The following is a 23,247-nucleotide window of genomic DNA, read 5'->3' on the forward strand; positions in this document are numbered from 1 at the left end:
GCTGCTAAAATAAACTAGATTTTTCACATTTCAACATTCAACTGTATTTCATACATATGTATGTCCCTATAACTGAAATGCGCGGAATCAACTGAGAAACATCATTTATTAAGTGTCCATGAAGACATTCATTATTTCTAAATAATTGTCCTAAAAAATGTCCCCTGCTTCTCTGCGCTTGGATAATGCGTGATGACGGTATGAGAGTAGATCCTCGTTTAAAAAAAAAACGGATATTTAAACCATTTCCACTCTTTATCTCTGTAACTCATTAGCTGCCAAAATAAACTTGGTTTTGCCAATCTATCTGATATGGCAAGTTGATAAGGCAAACCTTTCTCTTTTCAAACATCCTTCATAGCTCTTCTCACCACCTTTTGGTGGTTTTCGGCAGCACTTCACATCGCTTATACGTGCAGCGGCGATGTCCAGGGATTAAACCTCTACCTACTGTACCCTACCTTCAGATGTGTAAGGGTAACAATCCATTATCATCGTGCAGAGCAATCCATAGCGTAACGGTCCAAATATCCTTTGATTTTGCCATTAGCCTCCAGCAAGGCCTTAAATAGCTTCCATCAGCCATCAAGATTATTATATCAGTCGATGTCCACTTATAAAAGCGTCTCACAGTTCTAAAACGTGTTATGAATCTGATAATAGCAAGGACTACTCTGAAGCTGTCCTATGCATGTCAGTAATGTCCGTCGTAATTAACAACTTATTATCCATTGTAATCATGAACAACTTATATTACATAGTCGTCATAATAATTGTATTACTCTATATTATAGTTGGACAACAATCACAAAGTCGCAATTTTAGAACATCATGACATTACAATCATTTTTTCATCATCGCAGAATTTGTATTGAAAGCGTCTCTGTACCTGTACCTGTAGTGGTTGCTACATTGCACAGAGAATCTAATATAATGTGCTGTACTAGTTGCGGCTGTCTCAATCATTTTTCCACGTGCCTTACACATTCTTTGCCTGTGCCCCGGCTGACGTCAGTGCTTTATAGAAGTAAGAGAAATGCTTCCATCGTCCAATCTATAAAAGAATGTACGATGGTCAAGGCATTAATTTGTAGGCCTATATTGGAAAGTAATTGTAGAACATGAAAGTCACGGTGGAATCAAAAATATTTGGCCAGAGTCAGTACTGACTCTGCACTGGAATTACATTGGGAATTGTCTTTGTGAGAACTACAACGGTACCACATGTGGCCACTAGGTTTTGCGGTGTACCCGCCAGGCAGCCGCAGCCGATTGATCCCCTCGTTACAACAACTGCAATGCAGGTTGTTTGGGATAATGAAGACAGACGTAAGTGATCTGATGAAGGATAGAGAGTCATACTATGGGTGAACCCTTCCCTGCTTGCCAGCTCTGTGGACCTCCCATCTTTCATCAGAAATGGGGCACAGTCTAGCGATGCCCAGCTCGATTTCTGCTCCCCCTGAAATTGATGATTGTGTGAATGGGCCTCTTTCCAGAAATAATTAGCGCAGGCTGCAAGGTTAAGAGTGCCCCAAGGGAAGAGCCTGATGTAGGTCAAGAACAAATGAGAGGGGAGGGAAGGAACGCTAGAACAAAGGGATATCACTTTTCAAGCCTTCCAAGTCCAAATAGATGTTTTCCTCTCCAAACCAATGCATTGTAGTCCTAGAGATGGGAACACACTCCCCCTGACTGTGTTGTTATTGAGCAACACTGTGTGAAATGTACAATGTGGAAGACAGAGGGTTATGCCAGATGGAAAGGGTATAAACAGTTGGGAGAATGTCCAACACCATTCATTTCTGTGCATAAGGCATCAACAACAATATCCTGTTCAAGTTGCGGGCTAAGGGGAGACTATTTGGATCTATAATGTTTGGTTACTGCTTTTAAAGATGACTGTATATTCTAGGCTAGGATTCTATAGTTCTACAGTCTTCCAAGATCATTTGACTGTATTTTTGTGAGCCCTAATGTGACATACTGAGAAGGGACAGCACAGAAGCTGTGTACACTTTGGGCTGCATTAGCTGTACAAATAGACCATGTTCACCATGTTCAAATAGATCATATTGCAATGCTTCCCTGTATCACAACCCCCGGGATCTTAAAACATCTGCTTTGAGGGACCATCAGACCTATAGTCCAGTGGAGCCTTAGACCCTCTTCCAAAGATGGACCTAAGCAATGCTCCAGGACCCTTGCTTTTGTGGGCTGGTATTAGAATTGATAACCCTTTCAGGCGAGACTGGAGACTGCTTAGCGAGGTAAGGTGTGACTGAAGGGTTCATTCCATCACAAAGTTATTATCCACAGGCAGATTGTTACCATTCATCACACATGAGAGATGAAACTCACTGTTAGTCAAGGGAAACGGCTATTGCACTGCCTCCCCACAGATCAATATATGCCACCACTCTCTCCTTTTCCCCCTCTGCTACAAAAAAGTAATTATACTGAAGAAATGTTGACAATCGATAGCTCAGTCAGGTTAGGTTAAGGTCTGTGGTGGGGGCCTGGGGATGCCGGTCCTCTGTCAGCTGTCAGTGATGCTGCTGATGTCAACACTGACACCTGGTAACAAAGGGACGTCTGTTTCCTTCAACCTGTTTTACATTTTTGTTAGGATGGCCATGTTGGAGCAATTAGCACCTGGGCAGCGGTGAGGAGTGGAACACAAAAGAACAGGAGTGGGGACATTATTCGAACTTAGAATGGCCAGTGCTCAATCATGAGGTGGTAAAAATGTGTTGATAATGTAAAGAAATGTCTTTATCCAAATACTACCATGTATTGTTGATGGAGTTGCAGACTATTTTCCAAGATTACCACAGTGTGTATCAAAGTTAAATAATTCAGATTAAACAATAGAACAATAGAACAACGCATTAGACAAAAGACTAATATTGTTTAAAGGTTTATGAAAAGGAAATGTAACTGGGTCAAACAGGTTTGCTACTATGACAATCATTAAAAAAAGAAGCAATAGTAATAAAGTAATGGAAATAATAGATTACTCTGTGTACATTTGCAATATACATAGCATTCCTGGATTATAATTGCCTTGCAATGCATTCCTGTCTTTGTAAATGACAGAGCATCTTTAATATTGGCACAATAAGGTGGCCCCATGGATAAAAGTGAAGTGTATTATTCTAAAATGAATTTATCTGCCTTGTCTTGACATCTCCTTTCACTTGACGAGGCTGAACTTTATAATCCACAAGCAGAGGTCGGAGGTCAACAGCAGAGGGGACAGGAGAGCAAGAAAATCACTCTCTCAGTGGAAAAAAATCTGACATCCAATTTTCAACTTGATTTATCAGTGTAAAGCTCAAATTGATAGTGTGTCATTACTGGGCAGAGAGCTGTCTTGGAGAGCTGTATCAAAGCCTCCTCATTTTGATTTAGTGCAGCGGATCAATAAAACCCTATACTGTTTCAATTTGAAAAGTATTGATTTTGGGATGCTGACTCAATACAAGGGACATTCATCATCAGGCAAGCATAAAGTATGATCTAAGAGCCCTCCATTGGGTCGGATCTGGTTATTCCTTTCTTAGGTCACATGACCGCAGAGCGATTGTTTTCCAGCCGTGTGCAGAATGCCTACTTGTCACACAGTATAGTCTAATGTTGCTGAAATACAATCTCTCACGCTGTTCGCCACGAAGAACACGACAGCAGGATGGGGAAGGGTCACAGGTGCTGCTACAGTAATAATCTGCAGATGTGTTTGTTCTTTAAGATGTACTATTCAGCACAGCCACATCTAGCTCTGCTCGCTGTACCTGGCTGACCAGGTGGGTTAATCAATCTGAACACCTGAAAATGCACAGGACTTATTCAAAAGATTAGACAAAAAGTGCACTACAGCCACCAGCTGTATATTCAGCTGTTAAAATATATGGAGTTCTGTTTATAATACATTACATACAACTGTCTCTAGGCATGCACACATATACACACACACACACACACACACACACAGTCACAAATAACAGACAGCCACTTCAAAATGCTTAAGGGCTTTATATTCTACAAGAGCAGCATAAATGGGAAAGTTAATGTAGCATTGAATACGACTAAGCCGTTTGACTGCAACACTGCCTTGAGCTCAGGACCATATTGCAACATTTTTCTTCTCCAGCAGGTTACCATTAAATTTCAATTTGTTGGAAGTTTTGTGGTATCATTTACAATGCACCCCCACTCAATAACCTTTTGTCTAAATGCAAATACTATGCCTCTGAGAGGGTTTCTATAAATATTTGAATAAGTAAATTTGGTAGCCTTGAATTCAATTTTGTACATACTGTCAAGGGTACTTACCCTATGGCTTTTTAAATGTTTTTTATTTTTATGAATTTCTCAGAATGGCATGATACAGTATATGCTGAAGAATATGTCCAAAAACAATTGCTCAAACACAAATGGCAGAAATAAGGAAGAGATTGCTGCACAATACAATCCAGACTGCACATACAATCTGGAACAAAGAGAGTGGTGGATGTAACAGAGGGAAGATGGTCTGTCTCCTACATGGATACAGCCAAATGAGATTCTTTGATGCATTAACTGTATTAAACTGTATGTATTGAATCTGGTTGAAGAGTGATCACTGGTAACACAAGTAAATTATACAAATAGATAATCAATTTTTCACTTAGGGACCACTATTTTCTGCATGAATAAAATCATATTACTCTTGATACAGAATAATTAAGCAATAAGGCACGGGAGGCCGTGCTTTATCATGAAAAAGACACAACTGAGCAGCAATGTTAGGCCCGACGTGAAGCAGAGTCACTTTATTCACGATAAAGCATAGACTCAAGTGACTTCTTGCTTTTTTATAATGGTTACAAAATAAAACTGAGAATTGTGACAAGAAAACAATGCCCTAAGTATTTCAGTATTTCAGTAATTCCAGTGTTGCGCAGTGATATTACCGTACTCTATGGTAAACAGGAAAAACATACAGTAGCTATTACTTTATCAGGGAATAAAGCACGGCTTCGAATGATACCAAATTAATCACCAAATCTACACACCCCACAACATATGCAGTAGTAGCAACAGTCTTTTAAAATGCTCCTCAATCAATTAATTGACAAACAAAGTAAAGGTAGTTGTACCCATGAGACATTTGAAGGACAGATGTTTTAGGAACTACTGCAACTATGAAAAATAAGACAAATAAATAGAACACTCATATATAAGACGTGTGTTTTCCGCTGACATGGGTAAACATGGACGGAGTAGTGAACATAGTTAACCATCTGTATTGTATTTTCAAAATTCAATAAAGAAACCAAAGCTAATGTTTCAGTGAGTAGAGTAAATTTGTTAGGGCAAATCAGCGAGTGTGGTTTCTGGAAGCATGGCAGGGTTTGTGCAGACTTTCTCCCAAGCGTCTGTACTTTTTCTGGATGGAATTGACAGCTCAGTTAAGATGTTAAGGCAGCCTGATTTCTATCAAGAAGCCACTGGTGGTGTGTTTGGAAACCTTTCCAAACAGCAGCCAAGTAAGACCTCCCATTTCTATCTTTTACATAACAACCACCGTAGCTTTTCCGATCCCATTAAACCAAAAAATCGGTCTTAATCATCATGCTCTATTCGAGCACATTTCTCTGCTGAGCCCCTGTTAGTAGGAGACTGGTGGGAAGCAGAGCGAAGGGGCCGTTGTTTTAACAGGGCCCATGGGGGAGACTCCAACCACCACCAGGTGTTCTGGTGTGTGACAACCCACCCCCAACCCCTGGCCTGTCTGACCAACAGCCAATCAGCTGTCCCAGGAGGATTAAGCCACTCTCCATTGTAATTGAGTTTATGACCTGGTGCCTGACCTTATTGGATCCTGGTAAAATGACAGTGGCACACAGGTAATAGTGGTATTTCTGTTATACAACCTGGCCCTGGGCATGGCCTACAATATATGGCCAAGTAGCAGGAGGCCTTACCTCTGGGCCAAGGTCCCCCAGGCACCATGCTTGTTGGTGAGGATGTTGAGGATCTTCTGTTTCAGCTGGTTGGCCGTCACATGGTCTCTGTGCTTGGCAGCACCGATCAGGTGGTCACACATCTTCTCGTCCTCCTTCCTGTCTGTAGCGTACTGGGCACAGTTGGACTGGGCAGGAAGAGAGTTATCCATAAATCCCAAATTGCAAATAACTTTTTTGACAATTTTTTTTAACCATTACAATTCTGAGAGAAATAGTACACCACATTTTATGGTGGAGAAAATGTTGAATACTAAAATAAATAAAAAGTCATCATATCATCTGATGTAAGTCACAGAAAGACAGGTTCTGGTCATATTCTTCACACTCAAGTGTATAAAGATATTAGCAGACAGCCGTGAGACATATTTCTGCTACCCTGGAGTGGAGTAGTAAATCATCCTGAACACATGAAGGTAGGCCATTCCCTAACTGTGGACAGACTGGGTTTCCTGCCAGGTAGCTCCGCTAAGTGTCTGTACTGGAGAAATGAAAACACTTCACTAGATCCACAGAGAATATTCTTTGTGCTGTCGAAGCTAATGGACTAAATCTATTTTAGCTATTGTATCAAGGGACATGTTACAGCATAGAAATTAAAGCACAGTCGGCATCTGCAAATGTTATACATTTAAACAAATAAAATAATAATAATACGATAATAATGTCTGTCATTAAGCATAAATGTTATCTCTTTAATAGGGGTAATATAGGTTATAAATAATTGAGGATGAATGATTTTACCTATTGATCAATTCCAAATGAAAATGTAACTGTTTGTAAAGGATGCGTTGAAGTGAGATATTTGATACATGCATGAATTATAATAGAAAGGGTCACATAAAAATACATAGAAAAACTGTGTGTTAATGTGGGATTTAAAATTATTTTCAGAGGAGTCGGTGCGATCCTTGCAGCGTTCCAGACAGCTAAAGGTAATCTAGAGGAGCGCATCTGACTTTATCTTCCCTGCTAAAATAAGATTGTCTTACTCTACCGCCTTGGGGGGATCTCTTCCTGATATTCAGAATCTAATTTGCTAACAGAAGCTAGAAGTTAATTGAATTTCCTGCCTTATATTTGAATTCTGTCAGATATTATACCTCAACATATTCTTCAAATGGTAGATAACTCAATCTCCGCTTGTCATCTCACTTTACCATGTGACACTGACAAATATCAAACATTATTTATCATTTAAAAGGATATGAGGCTTCGCCCTGACACCAATTTAATTGTGAAAATGTCTTATCTGCCTCCTGAATCTTCAATCTCTGGGAGTGGGTAATAAAGTATCGGCAGTGCTGGATGAAAAGTGTACGCTGTCTTGAGTTGGCAGACCGAATGGATGAGGCCAGGTACACTTCCCCCTTTTCCTGGTGACATCACATATCTAGCCGTCTCTTCCAGTTTATCTAGCAGGTCAAGGATCCTCAAAAAACGTATTTCAAGCAGCTGCCTGAGGATGGCTGCTCCTCCAAGATAAGAAACTCATCACTCCTCTCATGTATAAGCTGCTAACAGAGATGGCAGGAGGGTGTGTGAGTGTGTGCGTGTGTGAGTGTGTGCGTGTGTGTGTGTGTGTGTGTGTGTGCGCGCTTTTGTGTTTACATGTCACACTACTGCTAGTAATATTTTGTCACCTCCCTCTCTCAACAGTCTTTTCTAGATAACAATTTACAGAAAGGTTAATTATCGATATACAGTAGGCCCGAGTAACTGATCCATATTCCATGTGCAAACACAAAGAGGGAGAGAGAGAGATAGAGAGAGAAAGAGAGAGTAGCTGTACATGCTGTGCTGTCAGAAAGTGGCATGGCATTCCTCCTACAACACTTACAAAACCCCCCTTCTCCCTATATTTCTAAAATCATAAGGCTCCCACTTAAAAGAGAATTAATTAGATTAAAATATACTACAAATATACTAGTCAATGTAGATAAACTGATACTGCTATTCAAAAAGTTCAATTAGAGTTTCTGCTTGTCTGAAAGGGTTGGGTTCTGATATGTGGGGTAAATACTGTCTCACGAGGATTTTTGTTAAATTAGCGGGGAGGAGGGCTTAAAAATTTAATATTGCTTGCATACTCATTTTGCGTCTATTTATTAAATCCCTTTAGAGCAGGCTAATGAGTGAGCCATTAATCCTCATGGGGCGACACTAGGGCAGGATTATTTAAGCAATAACACACGAGAGGGTGTGCTATATCCTGGATATCGGAACGGCTGTGATGTGTCGACCATCACAGCCTTTCCGACACACCCTCTGTGTTGTTTAAATAATCCTGCCCTAGTGTTGCCCCATGAGGATTAATGCCTCACTCATTAGCCTGCTCAAATTGTGTGTTATTGCTTTTATACAACGGGTTTACACAGACAGCAACAATTCAGACAACAAGCAATGGTGCTAGTGGGGTTTTTTCATGATATTTTTTATTGGTTTATGCCCTCCGCTTATAAAAGTAGTTAATAAAACTATTACCGTAATTAGGGATGCATGGCCATTGACAGTTCTGGAACGCATGAAATATCACCGTAGTTAGGGATGCAGGTTGGTTGATAGTTCTGTAACGCATGGTCTAATATGATTGGCATGGCAACTCAGTAAAGAAATCTCTATCCGGTTGGCTAACTAGCCAGTTCGGTTTTTGAGGAGTGTAGCAGCATAAGAATGACAAAAACAACCATGAACGATCCATTATTGTCAGAATACTTCCATTGGTCTAGCAACGTTTTCATCATTGAAGAAAAAAAAACGTTTTAACCCTAAAGTTACCAAGACTGACAAGTTGTACATGCCAAAATGTAATGTTAATCAATAGTTTATTTGTTCACCTCCCATAGGCTGAATTTGGCAAAGTGTGCTTTTTTTTTTTTTGCTTGCTTATAGCATTTGTAATTTTCTGAATACCAAATGAATACTTGACATCAAATAAAACGGTTTTGAGTTGTTGGGACATGTTTGTTGACAAATTTATGAAGAATTGGAAGCATATAATATATCAAAACATTTTGACACCCTCAAAGTACCATCTGGGATCTGGCCAGACCACTGTTAGTAGCTTGAGGGTTTTAAATAGCTACAATAAAGTTGTCAAAAAAAGCTACAATATCCTGAAGAGTGTTAATGGTGTATTTATACATTTTGCAAGTGAAGGTGATGAGGTAGCAGTGCTGATATTATGGATATCGGAACAGCTGGAATGCTTCTTGGCCAATCACAATGGTTGATTTGATCAACCCATTGTATAATTAGTAATATAACAGCTCTCAGAGTTCCTCAACTAATTCCAGCTCATGAGTTTACTAGGTGAGATAGTAGGTTGAGTGTATTAATACCACCACCCATCCCACTCTAATCCTGTTCATAAAGACAGTACTTCTAGGACAATTTTTGCTCTTCTTTTATTTGGTCTATACTATATGAGCCACACAGGCTGAATTGTTCCACCTTTATTGTACTATCTAGTCCCCTCTCCAGTTCCTCGTGAGACTTAGAGAAGGGTAGAACAATGTACCTCAAACTCAGCATGCTTGTGGACATCCTCTGCCCGCTGTCTGTTGAGGATAAACTCTGCCTCGTTGGCAACACGTACAATGTGGTCCTTCATGGCATGGCACAGGAGCCTGGGGCAGTAGAGAGACAGTCAGAAAATACACTTCAGCTCAGCAAACATTACAATATAATATAACATACATAGGGCATTATTGACTAAAGAACCCAAACAGCATTGAGCTCAGGCTAAAGCAAGTATACTGTATCAGGGTCCTGCAGCGTTCCTGTAGTTGGAAGAGCAGACGTGTGATCAACATCATTTGTCTGTGTTATGCTGAGTGCCTGTGGGTCAGTGACAGGCCTCTCTGTAGTATTATGGAGGGAGTGGGCATCATTAGAGCACTGAAGCCCGTCTGGCGCAGGCTTGATGGGGTGTGCATCCCTCCCCACTGACCAGCTCCCCCCCCACGTCCCATCTTGCTGACGACTCCGGCCGTGAACAACTTCTCACATGGCTGACTCCAGAGGCTCCCTGGCCTCCGCCCACGCTTAAATTTAAATCTTTTAAATAATTGAAAGCACCCTGGCTATTGTGTGGAGATTATATGCCATTTTACACACCATTAGGCCTGCTTTGTTTTAATTAAAGAGGGCTCTCTTCTTCTGTGGTGCATGATACACACCATCATTTTCATCCTGTTCTAGGAATAGGTTGTAATCCTGGGCTGTATTCATCAGCTGCGCATGCCTCTTTTAACTGTTGACAAGCACTCAATTGCATTTTTAGTCTTTGGGAAGGAAAAATATATATAATTTCCCCTCTCCTCTCGTTTAGACGTTCCTGCTCAGAACTAGGGCAGCTCCTAACACCCCACATGGCTGCTGGGTTGTCAACTGTGAGAAGAATAGACACGGCTGGTAATGCTCTAAGCAGAGGGGATACACCAACAATAAGGCACACAATGCATTATGGTGCCTTAGTGTGTTTCAAGAGAGGCAAAATGAGGCTGTTGATAATGTGACACACAAGAGGAGCAAAGGATTTCTCCAACGCATTGCTTCCAAATGTAAAAGTTTGGGAAGAGAAGTGTTCTCAACTAAGAGTATGCTGGGCTATCTCTTTGTATTCTGACACAGATAGAGCCTTGCCCATGTTAGCAGGTCATTAGGACTGGGGGAGAGAGCAGAGTTAGAGGACAGTAGCTCAGGCTGGCTGGTCAAGCAGAGTAGGTGGCCACAGTGCTGAGATAGACTAGGAGAGATGATGGATCTGACAGCAGCACCCTGGACAGCATCATGTGGCCCAGCTGACTAAGACTCTTTGTCCAGGCCCAGCGGGTGGGGGGATGGGGGGGGGGGGGGGGGGCTGAGGGACAGCCAGGGCTGGGGAGGAAGCCCATGTGTAGGAGGGTCTGGACAGATGGGTCAGCAGATGGGCATGCAGGCTGAGCCGCCCCTGATCTCTGTAGAACACCCTGCCTGAGCCTGCCGCACTCAGAGAGAGAGAGAGAGAGAGAGAGAGAGAGAGAGAGACTTGTGTTGATATTCTTACTTCACCAACCACGCCAATCTTATTTACCTTTACCTCCTAAAGAGCACACAACAGGGGCAGGAGGCTTACAGCTAATCTAGGCTCCTGCCACAGTTTGAAACAACCTGCTTAGAGCAGCTAGAGGGAAGCCATAGAGAAGACAAGAACTATTCCAGATAACAGGGGGATGATTAAACGAATGCTACGACCTTGTGATTGTCTCCATTGAGCGTGTGTATGACTTTGGGTGGATACGTACCTTCCTTCATTGATTAGCTCAATAAAAGCCAAGCCAGCATTCTTCTGTATGGAGTTCTGCCATTCCTGAGACACAGAAGAATTGGGGGTTTGTTAGTCACACTTTGTGGCTTTTTGTCTGTAAACAGTTTAAGACATAAAAATAAAACAGACCTCATTATATTCTAATTAGCAATACTAGAAGGGTAAGAGTTATAAAAGGGTTAGGGTTATAAAAAGCATATTAATGGGCTAATTTTACAAAAATCATAAGGAGGCAATAAAGTACCAATAACATAGGAATAAAAAAACAATTATGGAAACACATTCTCTGAAAGCTTCGCAAATCAGAACAATATTTCAAAACAAATAAAACACATATAATGGAAACAGTACATGAGTACAAGATCCAACAAAACAGACCTTTAATACAATAAAAAAGCTTTACATTAAATGTTGAGAAACATGCAGCCACCCAGATTGCCAGTTTCAACTGCAGTACAAATGTCCATGGCATATTCAATAGCTGCTGATTCAAAGAAGGAAAGAAAACATTAAGGTCATATATCCTTAAAAAAAAGTCATGGCTATAAAAAGCTGAAACTCTGCACTGCATGTGCGACCATCCTTTCTTCCTCCTTGAAAAGATCTGTAAACACAGGAGAGATGTAATTGCGGAATGAAACTGTATCCTCTCCCTTAAATACAGCCATTTCCTCTGTCCCTTACAGTGACAGATGACTGTGGAGTCTCATCGAGTGCTGCAGTGCACGCCTGCAGGGGCTCTGAGCCTGGGGCCACAGTGCCAATGCTCCCCCCTCTCACAACAAAATCTGGAAATGATTAAAAAGCAGTTTGGGAGCCCTCCTTTCACTGTGGGAACTTCAGCTCTCCTGTTCACTCACTGAGGTGCAAATGGAAGGGAAAACAGAGAAGGCCACAGTTCAAAAGAGGAAGAAAAAAGAGAATAAATTAAAGGAAAAAGGTTTACAGTTCTTGAAGCTAGCCAAGTGTCAGGCATAAAACTAACTTCAGGGTAATTCACACATTTGGGGCATCTGAATGATATTCTATATTTAAGAAAATGTTCTAAAAACATTTTAGTTGTACATTGGGTGAGACCTCAATTATTGTCATGATCAAGTACATACAGTACACTTATGTGCTCTACTGTGCTTTTGGTGTTTTGAAAGATGCAAAGATTAACCCAAGAAGAAAATCATTGTTTAATGTGTAATACTAAAATGACAGTTGAATCAAAGCTAAAACGGCAATCAAAGTGTTAATTGACATAGACTATATTGTGTATGGGTGTGTGTTTGTGCACAGTTGCAGTGTGTGACACATATCAGGTCACGCTAGAGTACACAGTCCGACCTCACGTTACGTTAAGTCAGGGAGACGGTGCTGACATACTGCTGAGCATCTGGTCTCCAAATGTTCCCTGTGACCCTTTCTCCGCTACAGTATCCGCTTCGAATAAGCTGTTCTTGATTTGGACAAGGATCATGTACAGACATTCTTCTGAGGGTTCGCCTGCACCGCACTCACGTGACAAAAATAAACACGGAAATCAAAGCAGATGTGGGGCTTGTGTGATGCCAGGAAAATGACAGGTTGGAGGGGGTGAGGTCTGAACTATTCAAGTCTGCTATCTAGTCGCAGGTAGACTTGATCGTAGGGATAATTTTCTTTCCCTCTTTTTCTATCTGGGAAGCCAAGCTCTCCAAGGGGTTGACTGTGATTGCAGGGATTTGGGAAAAGCCCAATTGTTGCCCATTTGAAGGGAATTGGCCCTGACGTGCACCTCCAGAAGGAAGTAATATGATCCCTCATGTAAATGCAGACCATACCCAGAGCACCTCTGGCCATGGGAAGTTTTCTCAGGAGCTTAGATTAGAAAAGCTGACATATATGGTAATCTGTGGCTGTAACATTGGGATTTCCAACACCTTGGAAAATGGTGGGTATTTATTCAGGTTAAGAGGTGCAGAGAGGATGAGAAGACCATCTCTGGATGAAAATACCTTTTTTCCACTGTTACTCCACGAAAAAACAAAACAGAAAAAACAACATGCTGCTTTACATTTTTTTTCATTTGAAAAGTTAATTTTTTTTCTCCCTATCGTCTCTCATACCCTCAAACGTCAACAGGGCACTGAGTATTTGTGGCATTTCAATCCAACCTGTCAGTGTGCCCAGGCTTTTGCTTTTATCTGTGCTGTTCTGCGCTCCACATCTGGAGGCCTTCCATCAGTAAATCTCCATGGCTCCACTCTAGATCCCCTCTGTATGTTTAAGCTGTTACAAGAAACAGAGCCGTTTGACCTTTTCATTCAGAGGCCCAGCCTGAGGAGAGACACCCACTGTCTGCAGCCCTGGCCAGCCTCACATTACTGCTGTGATTAGGATGCATAAATAAGAAAGGCAAGATTATTAGTACTAATTTATTCATAAAACTGACAGGTCACAAAACAGAGAGGGACCAAAGGTCGCCTCAGTGCCCTCCCCGCTGTCTCAAATTATTAATGTTGAGATACGTGAAGGAAGTCAGTTGGCATTTTATAATGATCAAGTCAGGAAGGCTGACTATGCAATACCAGTGGTCTTATATGATATATTAATATTGATGATTATACTAGCAAACATGTAGTAACCCGCTTCTGTGATGTGAATGATAATGGATTTTATAGTGATAATATTGTCTAACATTAATCACACTTGTCCTCTGCTGTATGTAGAAGGAAATCAACAGGGCAGTAAGATGCATGTAAGGTGCTGCTGATCGCCCACCTACCATATATCATAAAACACACTCTACAGTCTACTCAGCCTGCTACTGTGTGTTAACTCAGCTGTACTACTTATCATCACTACTAATGTTAGTCGGTGAGGCTGGCTCTTCTCTGTCCTGATGGTTCTAGAGGACACTTGGCCAAGGGATCCAGTTTCATCCCCTCTCCGACAGATCGATATCTCTGGCTGAGTTTCATCCCTGGAGCTTCTAATAGCAGGAACCCTTGGAGCCGCAGTAATAGTAACTATGTGAAGGGGGGGATGGACTGGGAGCCCGAACAGCACACTGCCATCCGCAATAAATCCAGGAGCTAGGAAAAGGCAACTTCCCAGAGACACACAGCTACTCTCCGGACAGAAAAGAGCACAAAAAAGGGAATGTTCCCTCAGAAACTTCAAAAGAAAGACTATAACAGCGTGATTCACTACTCAAAGGCCCATTTCTGTGAGTAGAGGAATGCTCCTTAATCTTGGCCCTCTAATAACAAATGCATGCATATGTGAGCTGACTGGCTCCCTGCTGAAGGGGGCTTTGGACTCTGGACACTGTGGAGCTAAGAGTGGCATTCCACCTCCTCAAGGCTCTACAGCCCTGCAGTCTGGATGCACAGAGAGGCACCACCTAATGGCTTCCTTATGGACTCCCGACGCAAGACTGATAGGCTGACAGAAGGTATGTTAAATATCTCCTGTTCTAACTGCTACATTGGGACTCTGACCCTTTCTGAGATGGAGGCTTAACAAGAGATCCAGAAGGCCAGTTCTGGGATGATCAGTCACTGGCAGCTTTGCATGAGGTGGAGCTGATTCAGGTTTAGGATAAGAGTGCAGGCATGATAATCACAAGAGAAATACACTTTGATGTGAATGGCATATGTCAAGTTTTAGATTATGAATTGCTATGTTATTCAGCAAAACAATGGTGAAAAGGACATTTGTTTGTTTGTGCAGTAAAATGACATGTTCTTCACTCAGAGTACTTTGCAGTAAAGAAAGGGGGGTGGGGTATCCGATTTAGACAGGCTAGATATCGAAAAGTAAAGTTCTGTACTGTGAGACCACTTCCTTTACACAATTGCCCTTTCAATTGATATAAAGATGAGTGACATGGACCACTGCAGAGCCCATGTCCAATTTGCCATATCATACTGTAAAATTGCCATATCATAGTGAGCTGGAGCTAAAAGCAGAATCCTCATTAGAGCCCAGCGCTGAGAGCAGAGATAAGAGGTGTTAGGGGGAGAAAGAGAGAGAGAGAGAGAGAGAGAGAGAGAGAGAGAGAGGTGTGAGAAGGAAGGGAAAAGCTCACCTGAGAGCAAAGCAGCATGACCAGCTCCACCACCGAGGTGCTTGACTTCATACACACCAGACCTGTAGGAGCAGAGGGCAGAGCACAGACATGTGTGAGAACAGCAGGAAAGGCACACTAGTACACAGTACAATAATACACTAGTACACAGTACAATAACGTTTGTTTTCCAAATGAGAGAATGTGTTACCTTATACACCAGGCATTTGAGCATAGACAATGTATGTTTTACATTAGCTAGCTTACTAGATCAAACCAATGTTAATTCCTCAATGTAGGTTAGATGCAGTACAGGTTTCCATGAATTCTCACGTCAATCGAAATATGTCAATGTTATTCAACTATGACAAAGGGAAACATTTGAAAAAATCATAACAAAGATCATAGACATTATCATACAAAAATACTTTATAGGGGGGAAAATAAATGTACAATCATCACATACTGTATGATAAACATTCCTTACATATTAAAATCAAATTTCAAGCACATTTTCTAGTTACAGTAGATACATAATGTGTTTGATACATAAACACAATTTGACTGTGCGCAACAGATCATGCTGCTTTCACAGCAGTCACTATGAAACCTCTGATAACTTAAGACTGACTAGACCCCATATATAGTACACACTCACAAAACAGTGCATATAGACACACACACACACGCACGCACACACACACACACACACACACACACACACACACACACACACACACACACACACACACACACACACACACACACACACACACACACACACACACACACACACACACACACACACACACACACACACACACACACACACACACACACACACACACACACAGGAGGCATGTAGACAGGCATTCAAAGGGTTTGCGCTCATTTCCATCTGACGTTGGCCCTCAGAAGCAGACAGTGGACTAATGAAACAAGAAGCAGGTGTGAAAAGCTCATTTGCAGAAACAATGGCTGTGACTGATCAGCTATTCTGCACCTCCAGGTGAGAGGGATTAATAGTGCAGTCATTACCAGAGGAGAGAAAGACACTGATTATGGGCTGGCAGCAGCAAGGGCTGGCCCGTTGGCATGGTTTCATAGTTGAGATCATGAGGACATTCCAATCAGGAGAGATGACAGGGTGTGATGGACAGCATGTGTTGACAAAAAGAGATTTTGTGTCAACATTTTATATAGAGACAGACAAATGCAATCTCAGTGATGTGAAATATGGACGTAAGACCTTGCAGTAGGATATAAAAAGGATAATCATGAGTTTACCTGAACACAACTGCCAATTGTTTTGTGTTTTGAATGAGTGCCAACTATTCAGAACATTGCATGGACAGAGACAAAAAAATAGTAAAATATGTCATTAACACATTGCACTCCTATGTGTAATGTCAAGTCTCCAAATCCTCTTCCTATTTATGGACGTGAGACTGTTGGAGGATGTTGTAAATACTCATGTATGTGACCCCACTCTTATCAACAAACTGTCATGGCTGACCTCTTGTTTTAGCATTGACCGGCTATCCCATAAGTCAGCTCTGTTTGGCACAGGAGTCAGGTGGCTGGCTGACCCTGGTCTTACACTGGTAGACAAACTAAATGCATTCTATTTAAACACGCCACACAATTTTTTTCCTGCAAACAGGGCAGGGTTAAAGCATGGGTGAATGTGTCATTGTGGGGCAGTGCGCCGGCGGGCTGGGCCACTCAGGGCTCGGAGAGGCAGGGAGGTGCCCATCACAACGAGTCCAGTGTTCACACAGGCCTCACTCTCAAATTCAAGTGCAAGGCTCAGGGTGCACTCTGCCTAATTGTCGCAGTGACCACATGTCTGGAGAGGGCAATGGGGGGGGGGGATCAGAGGGGGCACAGGGGGGCGTGACCCCTGGTAATCTGAGGGGTGATGGATGGTTGGTAATTACTAGTAAATGGAGCGCCTTTGCACCACAGCACAGTATTTCAGTTGAGAGCCAGGGAGGGGCTGAGTGGAAAGGAAAGAGAGAGTGAAGAAAACAACCTTTATTCCTTCATCTTGACCAAGGGCTGAGCAAATGACCAGGGTTGATCAGAATAAAGTCTGCTAAACTAAAGGACTGTTAATCCTACACATTCAAATCCATACATGGTGTTAGCTTAGTCTGGCTAAATTACTCAGCACAGTGTTTTCCTTATTTTAGCTGGACCGCTTTTCGATCTAACTGTTGAGAAACAGCAAGGTCCTGTCTAAAGCCTTGTTTATAAGATTTCTGTTCAGCTCAAGTCTGTGTATTTGTCAGCTTGGCCAGTCTCCTGACAGACTTTGAGTGAAGGGATCAGACACATATTCACACTTGTCAGGTCACAGTACCTGTTTTTTCCTTCCACTCCCCTGAGCACGTTTGTGTAGCTAGCCACACGTGAGAACACTGTTTCAAATATGCGTGCATGCATGTTTTGTGTGAAAACTGCCTGTTTGTATAAACTTGTTAGCGCTGTTTAATCTTAACATATCTTTGAACAGGCACTTTATTAGCCTCTCATTCTTTCCTCATCCACTCACCCTGCCCATACAACATGGAAGGAAACGGTCACTGGCTGTCCTTCCACTTACACTGTGGTGTTCACATAATTTGTGCCTGTCATAATCTGTGCAATGAAGATTTTATTTGCAAGGTTGTGCAGAAAACTGCATGACCTGTTCAAGTACTCCTGCCAAGGGCACTAAAAAGTAGGGTTTTTTTTCTCATCAAAACATCATAACATAACATCAAGTGAGCAAAGGTGAGGTTAATTTGTAAATTCATTTAAGAGTAGATTTTTGTGCTGTTTAGAGACAGTATGCTGACCTATTCTATACTGAAAAAGACAGTGTTGAAGCCAGCAGTCTGCCTATTTCTTCTCCAGCAGTGCATTCTTCAAGCCTGCTGTAATTCACTGGGTAAACCTCTGAAATCAATGCAGGAAGACAGGTCTCAGAACAGACTCTGGCATTGAGCAAAGTCAGAGGGATAATTTCACTTTGGGCTCAGGCTATGGGATGGAAAGAAGGAGGCACACACACACACACACACACACACACACACACACACACACACACACACACACAAACAGCGTAGGTGGTGGCGGGGTTGTGGTGGAGTGTTCAAGTGATGCAGGACCAAAGCCAACAGGGCTGCTGCTCTGAGTGGGGAGGAAGTGCCAACCTGAGGAGAGAACTGCACACAGTTGCCAGGAAATGAAGCTACTGTAGAGCCTAGGGCAGTGTATTGTGGGAAAGAGATCACACATCCTCTTTCCTCCTAAAGTACATCATCCCAGCCAAAGCCAATGAGAACTTTACATTTAATTTTGTTTGACTGTTCTCCTCCAACAGTAGAATGGTTTGCTTAATGCTCACTGTGAAATCAGTGTGGGTATTTTCCTATGCCAACATGACTTCTGAACAGTAGCATCTTAAAATGTATTTTTGAGTGTAGTGGCCAAGGTGTCTGTACACTCTAGTGTGACATGTAGAGTCGCATATAGCATGATGCAAGTACAGTTACGTGCCAACAAGTGAATGAGGTGAACATGATTTGTGTGTTGAATATTTAATATTGTGAATGAGTAAGATAAGAAAAGATAGGAAGAGGTTGCAAGAGCTGATATAATAATATGTGTGATTCAAAATATATTTTTTGGATGAACAGATAATCCTCTGAAGCATTTATGTGGAGGCAATAGTTAGACCCCTGCATGCATAGTGTCTCTCACATCCCTACCGTCTATGCATCAATCAGTGAGGCAGCCAGTGGACACAGACAGTGGTGGACTGGTGAGGACAGGACTCCACACACAATTCGAGGAATAAAAAAGCACTATACAGCACCTGTACCTTCTATGAGCAACTCCTGCCCATGGCTGCCCAGCAGAGTACGAGACAGAAAGGGAGCAAAATCCACAAAGATCTCCCTCAACAGGGGGGCCACCTTCTCCAGAGCCCTCTCCAGCTTGGTGGTGATGCTGTCAAGGAGAATAGACAGACAGCAAGGAGAGAGAAAGGGCGGGGGGAGAGAGAGGATGTCAGGAAGGAAGGAAAGAGACAGGAAGGAGAATAACACCAGTAAACACATTAGTATAGGTTTGGGTGGATGAGAAATACAGCAGTGCCCCTGAAGAGTGGCAGGGCTGGGATGTGGATGGGCTGCTCTCCCTGGTACAGTGCATCCCCCTTTGCCCCAGAGTCAGGCCCTTCCACCAGTGGCACTACAGTGCTGTGCTGACTGGCTGACTGATTGACTCTGGCCTGTGCAAAATGTAACACGTCTGTAGAGGATGCAAACGACACTAGATAAAAACTACAGCAGATTGCTCTTACTCCTGCAGATGGGGTATTAGTCTGTTGTTTTCAGACGACTTCATATGATATACTTATGCAGTCTCTAATAGGGTAAATATGTCCTTTGCATCCTTTGTTGTGAAGTGTTACTAAGCTTTGTGTATGGGGCATAGCTGGTTTACATCGAAGTGGGAAGTCCCTTATCTCCCACACACAGCAAAGCACTGCTTTATGCTGTCTTTGTCTACAGCCAGGTGAAGTGGAGACATGCAACCATACAACAGAAGGCCTCTAAAAGCAGAAATACTGCCCTGTAGCTGTAGCTTATCCACCGGTTCACACACACAGACATAGATATTATGACATAAAGAGAGGAGCCTGAGTTCCCAGCTGACAGGAGCAGCAGAAAGCAAAAGGAGAGAGAGTGAGAGAGAGGCTTGGCCTAGGAGGCACTAGTGGCAGTGTGCCGCCCACCCAGCGGCCCCCTGGGAAAACACATTGAGGGGATGAGAGAGTGAGAGCAGGCCGCAGGAGGCCTGAGTGACCAATGGAAACGTCCTTGCCTATGACACTGGCCTGCACCTCGGGGGGCTGCCTGGAATCCTGCCAGGGAGCTAAAGGATTTGAGCTCAGGTGGTGTCAGCCCCGGGCAGAGTGGACACTGGTCTACCTCACAAAAGGTGCTGAAATACAAATTAGCACAGAGATAGCAATTACAAGAGTCAGAGTCAATGTGGCTTTCATGGTTTTTGACATAAGGTTGCTCTGGTGTGAAAGAGCTGTGATGTGATTGTATTTTCCATGGACTTATGTTTGAAATGCCTATGCAGCTGACTATATGTAATAAATGTCATTATTTATATCAGATGGCCATAGACACATGTGCTTGGACTGTTTCTCCCCCTCCTCAAATACAAGTTAGGCATCACACACACGCTTTCTGCAGCAAGATATATCCATTGACTTCATGGTTACGGTAAGTGATGTCAGTTACTGCTGCCATGGCAACTGATTTGCTATTCCTTTGGAGGAGGACAGAGAGAAAGAGAGGTAGAGAGAAAGGGGGGGAGGGTTGAGCTGTTTAAAGACAAGTGCAGAGGCCCTGGAGAGAGCTGGGTGGGTACACAGGCTCTCAGCAGTCAGGTGGAGGCCAGGAGTGGGGATGTCTGTCACAAACCATTAGAGGAGGTGAGGAGGATGGCTCAAGGTCACAGCACCATCCATACACACACGCACACACGTGCAGACACGCACACACACACGCACGCACGCACATACGCATGCACACGCACACATACACACACACACACACATTATTAAAATAAAATAAATCTTAAAATGCCTTACAGTGACCCTTGATACATATCAAACAAAACAGTGCAGATACAAAAGTAATATGCAGTATACACACATAAGTAAGGCCCCCTCTAGTGGTGAGATGTGGGGGCTCATTCAATCAGTGGATAGTGTATGAAGCTATGTACAATATACACATGTGCTAACGTGTACACACACACACAAGATGTGATGGGTGGACATGGCCATGGGACAGGGGGTAGCCTACCTCATATTCTCCACTGTATCCTCAGGCATCGGTGCCACCGTCTGTACGGCGGGCAGATTCTTACTGGTGGCTCCGTTGATGAAGCTGGAGGAGGAGGTGGAAGAAGAGGAGGCAGAGTCTATGGCTCCTACAGGGTATAAAAGGCCAACAACACAAACATATATTTATACCACACATTTGTGCATGTGTCTCAGCTATCTACATCACTAACTTCTTGTTAATTATTTTACAGTTATTACCACTTAATCTAAAATGTGTTCTATCTATCACAGATATTCAGTGCCATGTAATTATTGGAACAGCGAAGCATTTTTCTTTGTTTAGTTTGGTTTAGTTTGAGTTTAAAATTAAACAATTACTATGAGGTTAAAGTATAGATTCTCAGCTTTTATTTGAGGGTATTCGTGTACATATTGGTTTTACCATTTGGAAATGACAACAATTTGTATACAAAGTACACCACCAGACACTGGTTATCTTATCTATGCAGTATGTTTGGGGTCATTGCCTTGATGTATGATGAAGCGCCATCCAATGAGTTTGGAAGCATTTGCTTGTACTCAAGCAGACAAGACTTGACACATCAGAATTTATTTTTCTGCTGCTGCCATCAGAAGTTACATCATCAATTAAAACAAGTTAACCAATTCTAGTGGCAGCCATGCATGCCCAAACCATAACACCCATTCCTGTTGCAATCAGTCTAATACACAAGACCTTTTTGCAGAACCCCGCAGGCTTTTTAGGTACTTTTTAGCAATCTGTAACCTAGCTTCCCTTTTGAGGCTAACTAGTGGTTTACACCTTGTAGTGTAGCCTCTGTAGTTCTGCTGGTAAAGTTTTTTGCGGATGGTAGTCTCTGACACATTCACGCCTACCTCCTGGAGAGTGTTCCTGATCTGTTGAACAGTTGCATAAGAGTGAGTTGTTGACAGCTCTCTTATACCTGCACAAATGATATGACAGAACACACTTGACTAACCAGAAACACCTGTCATGGCAATAGTCCCAATACTTTTGGTGCCATGAAATAGGGGGACTTTGTATAAAAAATGTATAAATAGTATAACCAATATCTACACAAATACCGTCAAATAAAAGCTAAGCATCTATACTTTAACCTCATAGTAATTGTTTGATTTCAAGTCCAGACATTTGGAGTATAGAGTCAAAAGAAGAAAAAATGCTTTACTGTCCCAATAATTACGGAGGGCACTGTACCTATACGTTGGTAACAAATGCATGTGTCATGGGTCATCCTGAAGTATCTGTGCCTGAAGTATGTGTGTGTGAGAGGTTCAAATCAAAGGCAGTGATATCATGGGGCCTGAGTAAGTATGCATTAGCTGAAATCACACTTTGACTCTGACACATTTCTGACATTTCTGCACAAGGGCTGGGGGTGAAGCAGGGTATTTTTAATGAAGGACATTTAATAGGTGTTTGAGCTCCTAATGGTTTCAGTATTAAGTGGGTCCTTTCAGAGGCCTTTTCCATGACCACAGGAGCCCTGAGGCGGAACCAGCACTGTACAGTACAGACGGCCCCGGGGGGAGCAGTGTGACAGGCTGGAACACACACTACTCAGCTGAAACAAACAAATCTGTGACACAGGTAATAAAACATCAACATGTTTTATTTTGTGAACGTAATTGAATGCATTTTCCTCAAACCTGGTTATATACAGTGGAATACCAAAGCCATGTTAATGTATAGACGCTACATACTACACTCTATCCCATATGGTAGAAAAGAGAGCCATCTGGTGGCAAGTATTAGATCCTTCACAAAAGGAAATCTCTGTGATCTAGCTGAGAGGGCCCACTGCTTCTATTCTTGGAAAAGCATCAAAGCGGAAATTCCAGACTGGGTCATTAAGATTTGCAGTAATTACTCAAATTAAGCCCTGACAAACTATACTGAGCGACAGTTCTTTGAAATAAACCACATTACAGGCCAAGAACATTAGTAGTGCATTATAAGTGACCTCGTAGGCCACTGAGCCCCTGA

The 23,247-nt window shown here is 42.4% G+C and overlaps 1 protein-coding gene across 7 annotated transcripts in view; it reads right to left on the reverse strand.

The window, feature by feature from the left end:
- Window positions 1-23,247, reverse strand: part of LOC310822746 (neurobeachin) — a gene marked incomplete at its 5' end in the record, with an annotated part of 231,677 nt that overhangs the window by 91,493 nt on the left and 116,937 nt on the right. For 3 of the 7 annotated variants that reach the window (XM_083695214.1, XM_083695213.1, XM_083695212.1), the window contains 6 exons: window positions 5,970-6,136; window positions 9,529-9,637; window positions 11,297-11,361; window positions 15,380-15,441; window positions 19,230-19,357; window positions 21,238-21,364. In XM_083695214.1, the coding sequence (XP_083551340.1) occupies window positions 5,970-6,136; window positions 9,529-9,637; window positions 11,297-11,361; window positions 15,380-15,441; window positions 19,230-19,357; window positions 21,238-21,364 (658 nt within the window). Of the gene's footprint in view, window positions 1-5,969; window positions 6,137-9,528; window positions 9,638-11,296; window positions 11,362-15,379; window positions 15,442-19,223; window positions 19,358-20,236; window positions 20,357-21,237; window positions 21,365-23,247 lie in introns of all 7 variants that reach the window. The other 4 variants (XM_083695209.1, XM_083695208.1, XM_083695210.1 and 1 more) reach the window with 4 other exon arrangements.

The sequence above is a fragment of the Argentina silus genome, assembly GCF_951799395.1.
Source record: "Argentina silus genome assembly, chromosome: X".
Taxonomy (NCBI): Eukaryota; Metazoa; Chordata; class Actinopteri; order Argentiniformes; family Argentinidae; genus Argentina; species Argentina silus.